Source organism: Hordeum vulgare, chromosome 4H, assembly GCF_904849725.1.
Source record: "Hordeum vulgare subsp. vulgare chromosome 4H, MorexV3_pseudomolecules_assembly, whole genome shotgun sequence".
NCBI lineage: Eukaryota > Viridiplantae > Streptophyta > Magnoliopsida > Poales > Poaceae > Hordeum > Hordeum vulgare.
Genome location: NC_058521.1, coordinates 473,301,868 through 473,309,690, shown reverse-complemented (window position 1 = coordinate 473,309,690; position 7,823 = coordinate 473,301,868). Strand labels below are relative to the sequence as shown.

The 7,823-nt window shown below is 43.2% G+C and overlaps 1 protein-coding gene and 1 pseudogene across 1 annotated transcript; both read right to left on the bottom strand.

Annotated features, from left to right (window-relative positions):
• Positions 1-550: 550 nt before the first annotated feature.
• LOC123450629 (calreticulin-3-like) lies at positions 551-2,489 on the bottom strand. The gene is made up of 6 exons (XM_045127786.1): positions 2,315-2,489; positions 1,984-2,176; positions 1,429-1,525; positions 1,284-1,340; positions 1,150-1,197; positions 551-829 (listed from the first exon to the last, which is right to left on the bottom strand). Exons 1-6 carry the CDS (start codon positions 2,487-2,489, stop codon positions 593-595), a joined length of 807 nt encoding a protein of 268 aa, XP_044983721.1. The 3' UTR covers positions 551-592.
• Positions 2,490-4,178: 1,689 nt separating this feature from the next.
• LOC123450628 lies at positions 4,179-7,221 on the bottom strand (annotated as a pseudogene).
• Between the last annotated feature and the right edge of the window lie 602 nt (positions 7,222-7,823).

Here is a 7,823-nt window from a genome sequence, read left to right as displayed (position 1 = left end):
TAGTATAGCCCATGGTGCGCCATTAGTATGCCTCCGAGGGGGCCATATTTACCCATGTGCTCTGGCTTACTAATGGTGCACTAGTTGACGATGCGCCACTAGTGTGCTTTTTGCATTGCGCCACTAAAGTGCTGAGTGGTGCGCCACTAGTATGAAATCTTTGCTGAGAGCATAAAATCTTTGCTGAGAGCCCCATGACATCAAAGATTCTGGCATATATATGTTTTGTTTCAAGACCACAAATTCAATAATACATAACATATATATCAAATATATAATACATAATATGTGCCCAATAGTTTTACTGATCCACAACATATGACATATATGCAAAGTTGCATAACAAATTTCATGATCCATATATCAAAATTCCATAGCATCCGTATATACGTATTGTTCCATAGCATCCATACATACATAGCTCCATAGGAAATATAATACACAACGATACTTTGCGGGCATTAGTAAGTAATATTTGGCACTAAAACAAATGCCTTCATGTCCATATCGTAGTCCAAAGAGCATCCGCGTGGCAACCTACAAGATGAAATTATCAACATGTCAAATTTAACACTCTAAATCATGAAGATCTTCAAGAATGGTCTCTAATTATAAATTTGATCTTCAAATGGGTCAAATGATCTCTACTTACATGTTTTGCAGCGGCGTGGCGGGAAAACCTAGCTTCTAAGCAAAGAAATAAAGTAGCACGAAAGACTGATGGACAAATAACAAGACAAACCTTGCGCTTCCATTGTCCTTTGTATGCTGGATTCAGTATCCTTCTAGGTTTCCATATGCCATCATCATCGTTGTCCCACGTGTCGGGCTGATTAATAACACAACATGCATACATTTTTCATCATGTGGTGTGCTTAGTTGTACAGAGCTTCATCATAAAAATGTTTCTTTAGATGTGCTAGGACATCTACAGTTTATGTGAGGGTAACTAGAATGCTTCAAATGCAGAAAATTTTCAACAAGACCAAATATGTAGAGCCAGATATGCGGTTAAATGGGTCAACTTCATGCTAATAAGTTAGCACTGAATGATGCATAATAAGTCAAGACCATTTATAATATGGAATATGAAGTGCAGTAACCTAATGTTTGATGTCTTGAATTTCATTAAGATAAGAACTTGCATACGTTCTTATCCTTTGGGTCAAGAATCTCTCTTGGAATAGAATCATAGCCCTGGCCAAGGTAGATGAGTCGTTAGAAAACAATTTGCTACACTGTAAAATAATCAAATGCACATACTAATGTATGGGCACACAAACCTCAGGTTTAACCGCATCAGGATCCTCAATATACTCTCTGTCATCCCAATCCTTAGGCTGCAAAAAGGCAAATAAGTTAGATGATTCTCTCACTGTAAATTTCCTAGTTGTAGTACAGTTCAGTTTTTTTTAAAAAGCGAGCTACCTTTTTGGCACCAACATCCTTGATTTTACGAGGAGGTAAGATGTCCCAATCAGTGTACATGCTCCCAGATTCTCTTTCACGGTTATCAACAAGTAAACTATAAGATGCATCGGGCCTAAGAATGAATGTGTAAACATGTGTGAGCCTGCGTTTCGCATTGTAGATCTTTTTTGATAGGATAGTTCGGCCCCTGGTAAGAGAGTATAAGATGCAGCTTCTTTGTTTGAGTCCCGCATGTATCTGGCCCAAACATCAAGTTGCGTAAGAGAACGAAGAAAGCTATTAACATAACTCAGCAGTAGACTAGTAAACCTCAACAAGTAAGCAGTTTATATTTATTCATTTCCCCTTAATCATGGATGGACATTCGCAAGCCATAGCATCTAGGTGGACTTATACAATGTAACAAATTATGTGAGGTAGACCTTTGCTCATCAACTATACAAACATTCCAATCCAATCACATGGTCGAAAGAGTGACAGGGTCTGCTTAGGAGCTTACTAACAGCAATGGTGGACCTTTGTTCCATGGGACAGAAGTAGGCAATAACATACCTGTATGGAGTGTCTCCGCTATATTTCTTCTGGTTGACATAACCAGACATTAGCTTAATATAGCCGCCGCCACACTCATTTTCCTGCTCAAACTTTATGGAGTACTGGACCACCAATGTTCGGCCTTTGTTACTGAACTCCGGTATCTTGGCTGAGATAGCAAAATGCCTATCATCTATCGTTGTTTGAATGCCTGGAATACACGAATAGAATACAGGGATTAGATGGTATGTAGAATTAAGGTAGCGACAAACAAGAGTTTATTTGATTAGCGCCCAAACCATCAACATCATTAATTAAACAAGAACTACTGAGGGGTGAGAACGCAAACCTTTGTCATCAGGGTCCCCAGAATATTTCCCTTCCGTGTGCTTGAATGTACCGGCTTTCCCTTCGCTCCTTTTCCAATTGGGTTTCACCCAACGTGTCTCCCAGCCATATGAAACATACAACAGTATGAGACAACTAGAAAGTACAGTACTAATCGCACAGAAGTGTTGTTCCATGTCGCCGCCATCAGTGATGAGGCATGTGTTAGGGAGCGAAGTTACCAACACGCTGATCAATAGATCATTGTGTTATAATACACAAATACAACAAAATAAACAAATAAATGTGATAGTAGTATTGCGTGTTTTTCGAGAAACAGGAATGTGACATCACAAATTTTCAGCTTACAATAGAATACTTCGTGTTTCACGCGTTTGAGTATGATCACACAATTTAAATTAGCGAGTATCTAGTTCATATAAGATGTTAGAAGATATTACAAAGCTCATCTACTACATTATCAAGAGGTTCAGATATAGCTGCACACCAAGAGAGAAGTTATTAGATAAATATTTTACATGGTGGCATAAGTATCTTGAACACCAAACATAAAGAAGAAAAGCCATGAGAACACCATTTAGTTTTTGTACCTTCTTATCCAACAAACATTCCAATATGAAGAATTTGATTTCTAATCCATGGTCAAACTATCATCTTCCCTAGATAGAAATAGCAAGGGAGAAACAGATAAGATGTGTTTTTAGTATTAGTGCAAGCAAGTTACTAAGATAAACCAGCAAGTAATGCATCTTATCTCCTCTCAGGCCAAATATCATACCAAACCAGCAAGTAATTCATATTATCTCCCATCAGGTCAAATATCGTAACAAACCAGCAAGCAATGCATCTTGTAGTTACCTCGTACCCTTTGTTCTGACAAACTAAAGACTATCGGACACTTACATCTCCACCACACCAAACTGAATCAGAGAATGGATAGGCAAGGGCGCCAAACCTCCGAACGCCCACTTATGGAAGGTCAGGTTGGTGTTGAAGAACTTGGGGTGCACACAGACCGACGCGGTTGTGCTGCAGTGTCTTCAACAGTCGGAGTTGTGCACCACGCTACCCTTGCACCCCAGAGCACCGCCACCCGCAGCAACCGATTTAAAATGTTTTTTATGTGCATGCGAGCATTGTCAACACTGCCAAGGGCAGATGGAAACCATATATCAATAACCACATATGAAAGAAATCATGCAAGAAAAGCATTGATCAGGTCTAATTCAATAACCTGGAAGCTATCACAATCTACAAGATCTCCTAATGCAAATCTCTTCTCTTAATCCACCATTGGACCATCTGTGGAACATCTGCACAGTTTGGGACAGCAATCAGGTTAATTCAAATGCCTTCAGCAGAAAATAAAAAGGGCTCCAAGCATAAAAAGCGTAATGTAAAATGAAACCTTTAACCGGATCAGCCGATAACCAGATTAATTGGCATATGGAATAGGCTTAAATATCATTGGATGAGAAGAACTATATGCTAAATTTATAAATAAGTGAGATGAATATTATAAATTGTTTGGAGCTAAGTCTCCAACTTAGAGAAGAGTAGACGCAAGCTCCAAACCTATCTTATGAAAAAGACGTCAAGCTAAGTAACTAAGCTAAAATTCTACAATTTCTCATCGGAAGCGCAAAACCTTTTAAAATAATAGTCGGATGGTTTAGTTTTGCTTGGTCAGGTTTGCCTTTAAATCCATTTAACACTATAAAATGACCCAGAATAGTCTAATGCTCCAGAGACTTTTTCATTTGGTGGCAATGGAAGCTGGTTAAGTAGCATTCAAATTAAAGGGAAGAGGATGTGAGCATTAAGAAGGTGAGAACATATCCTCCAATTCACAGATTCACTTATTTTCATGGGAGCTTCTTCTTCATGAGCTCAACCTATGGCAAAATGAACCAACAAACAGCATTATGAGAATGTCATGGTATATTAAATTACTATATCGATGTCATTCATCACAGAGAAACAATACAACGGGCCTTCTTGAGGAGCTTATCTCTTTGTCGGACACGTTGGACATCTTTTTCTTGTTCGGTGTTGAGGGCCTTGAGGTTGTTCAACGTCTGCTCCTTTTGCTTTATAGCCTGAAATTTGAGACAAGGTCAGTAGTCAATCGAGCTGGTATGTAAGAGACCGTGTGTATGATGAAGCCAGAGAAGCTTCAGATGTTGAACAGGGAAAACATGGAAGGATTGATGTTTACCACTTCAATATTCCTGAGCTCCCTGCTCCATTCTATAAGCTGACGATGCTGAACAGGTAAGTTGGAATCGCCCATAGCCTTCTCGGTCTCTTCTAGCAGCTAGATGGGGGTGAGCTTTCTAAACTCATAGACCCGATCTTGCGGCAAGAACTAAATCGAGACAAATCGTCATTCGTGTATAGGTACATAGTGTCGCCGGCCTGTGACTGGGAGCGGAGGGAGAGGCAGACGTGGTCGGACTCCTCGCCGCGCTTGACGAAAGCCCCAACGCTGGAGGCCCTGCCGAGGATGGAGGGGTCGGAGCGAGGGCGAGCGCGATGGCGCAGACGAGGGAGCTCTTGTCGGAACCGATGGGGCCGACGACGAGGTTGAGGCGTGGGCCGGGGCGGCAAACGAGGCGGTCGTAGCTCATGAAGTTGCAGAGCTCGATCTCCACGATGTTCCACGGCACATAGTCGTCGTCGCCCGCTGATGCTGATGCTGCGCAGCGGAGGTGGAGGCGGAGGCTAAAAGGACCACGATGAAGCCTAGAGGGGGGTGAATAGGCTATTTAAAAACTTCTTCGGATTTGGCTTAAACCTAATGCGGAAATAAACTAAGAGGATACTTTTCAAGCACAAATCCTAAATGCAATAGGCACTGCAACGTGCATCAACAACACGATCTACCAAGATGGACACAACACGGTTACTAACAAGCACAAGTAAGTTGGACAAACTTACTTGAGCTATATCACACGACGAGTAGGTGAACGACACAAGATACTAGATCACACTATAGCACACGATATATCAAAAACTGCAAGTGTGAACGTGTGGATATAGAGGGTATGCTTGAACGATTATTCTTGTACAAACAAATAGCCAACACAATATAATGAGCACAAACAATATGCAATGTATGTATGCTCAAGCAACACAAGTAAACCACAAGTAAGGAGTTAGAGTTAGGGATAACCAAGGTCACTGAGACAAAGATGTATCCCGATGTTCACTTCCTTGGAGGGAAGCTAGTCACCGTTAGAGAGGTGGATTTTACCACGAAGGCACACAAACGCCACGAAGGCTCACCCTATTCTCCCTTTGAGATAACACCACAAAGGAGTTTCTCAACCACTAGTGCTAAGCCTTTGAGGTGGCTTCCAAACCCTCACAAACTTTTCCGGGGGTAATCACACGGATTGATTCCTCTCCGAAGAACTCCTACCGCCTAGGAGTCTCCAAACTCCAAGAGTAATAAGATCACGGGGAATGCTCAAAACTTGCTCAAATCTCAAATATCTTGGGTTGAGAGGAGGAGAGGGAGACGATCTAGATTTTGACTGGAACAACTCTCAAAGGGGCTCACAAACGCTCTTGGGATCCAAGATTTGGTGTGAGAAAATGTGTGTGAGGTAGAAATGTGTTCTTATGAAGATATGGCTGTGTTGGACCCCCCTCGCACGAAGTGGGATGGGGGTATATATAGTGTGGATACAAAAGTAACCGTTGGGGTCACTTAAGTAACACAGTGGTCGGACGTCCGACGATTTCCAAACGTCCGGACGGCCACAGAGGTCGGACGTCCGACAGGTGTCGGACGACCGAGGAAGTGTTCATATCAGTTGGCCCCTGTATAGTCGAACAAGGACCGGACGTCCGAAGATAGGGTCGGATGTCCGAGAGTACGGCTCTGTTCAATAGCACCGGATTTCCGAAAGAGGTCGGACGTCCGGCCCTCGGACGACCGGAGGAAGCTGGAAGTCCAAGGTTTTTGACTCTATTGCAAGGCTCCGGATATCCGAAAGGGGTCGGACGTCCGGCCCTCAGACGTCCGGAGGAAGCCGGATGTCCGAGATTTTGACTCTGGTATAAGTCTCCGGTTTTCCGAAGTGGTCGGGTGTCCGGCCCTCGGACGTCCGAAGGGAGCCGGATGTCCGAGGCTTTGGTTATGTTTTGGAATCAAACAAGAGCAGAGGAGATGTGGCTTGAGCAGAGAAGTAGAGATGTAGTTTTGAGCAAACTTATCGCAATACCCAGTGATCCCCTCTTAATAGTGCAGGATCCCTGAAGACTCAAGAATCATAAAAAGATGGGGTACCGATGATCTATACTTGCGTGTATACTTTTATTCGGTGATCATCACTCTACACCACTAACGTCGAAGGAACTAATACCTTTGAGTTAGCCTTTCACTTGAGCTTGGTGTTGTTGTTCATTCTTGACTCAAGTTGAAAGCAAGACATGATGAAGTCTTCAAGAAGCTCTCCCATGCACAATGTGGAAAGCCTAGCTTGGGTATTCATCTTCATCTGTCCGCCATGTGAGCATCCACAAGATTCAAGCATGTAGTACTCAGGAATGCTTATCTTGATCTTGTCCTTGTTAGCACATGAGCTTGTCCTTATCAACACATGATCATTAACAACAACTTAAAGGGGATTAGTGATTAGTTATCTATATGTGTTTTGTCAGCAACACCAAAACACGATTAAGGGCATGACTGCACTTTCACAGGCGGAGGGCTCGAGCTTGGGGCGCTTGGCGGCACGGGCGGGCGCCATGGACGGCGGCGGCGACTGGGGGAATGGGTTGGTAGGGCTTTGGAGTTTGGGGCTGTTCGGCAGGACGGGACGGGATGGGACAGGACAGGATGGGACGGGACGGGACGGGGTGGGGAATTTGGAGGAAAAAAATGGAAGGCAACCGCATCGGTGGCTTTGGGCTTGGGCTGAGAATTATAGCAATGGCGCATCCCAGAGAGGTGCGCCATTAGTAACCCTAGTTACTAACTAACGGCGCACCAGCTGGTGGTGCGCCATTAGTAGTTTTGCCAAAAAAATATAGTAATGGCGCACTGGGTGAGTGGTGCGCCATTACTAGTTAAACTAGTAATGGCGCACTCTGCCCCGGTGCGCCATTAGTACTTTTGGAAAAAAAAAGTTTGTTAGTAGTAGCGCACCGAGTGTGTGATGCGCCATTAGTGTCCATCACACTAATGGCGCACCTGCACATGGTGCGCCACTGCTATATAGTAGTGGCGCACTACTTGTGTTGTGCACCAATAGTGTCTATATTATCTATAGCCATGGCACAAATTTGTCTCGTACATATGACCATGAAGAGCTAAGAGAGCACCAAGACTAAGCATTTCGTCAGTGTGATTGACAAGGACATGCAGGAAATTACACAGTGGAAAAAGTATTATGTTCATGCGATGATGCAACCTACACAGGGTTGACTCTAATGTTATGCATGCATGAAGTAAATACTTGTTACCGAAAACCATTGATATGGCGTAGAAGTAGCGGAGT

Bases quoted from the DNA above. Each gene is read 5' to 3' on its own strand.
- LOC123450629 (XM_045127786.1), bottom strand. From the start codon at position 2,489: ATGGAACAACACTTCTGTGCGATTAGTACTGTACTTTCTAGTTGTCTC. The intron at 1,526-1,983 runs GTATGTTATTGC...TGCATCTTATAG, and splicing joins AGCGGAGACACTCCATACAG to TTTACTTGTTGATAACCGTG. The intron at 1,341-1,428 runs GTAGCTCGCTTT...GCCTTTTTGCAG, and splicing joins AGGATGTTGGTGCCAAAAAG to CCTAAGGATTGGGATGACAG.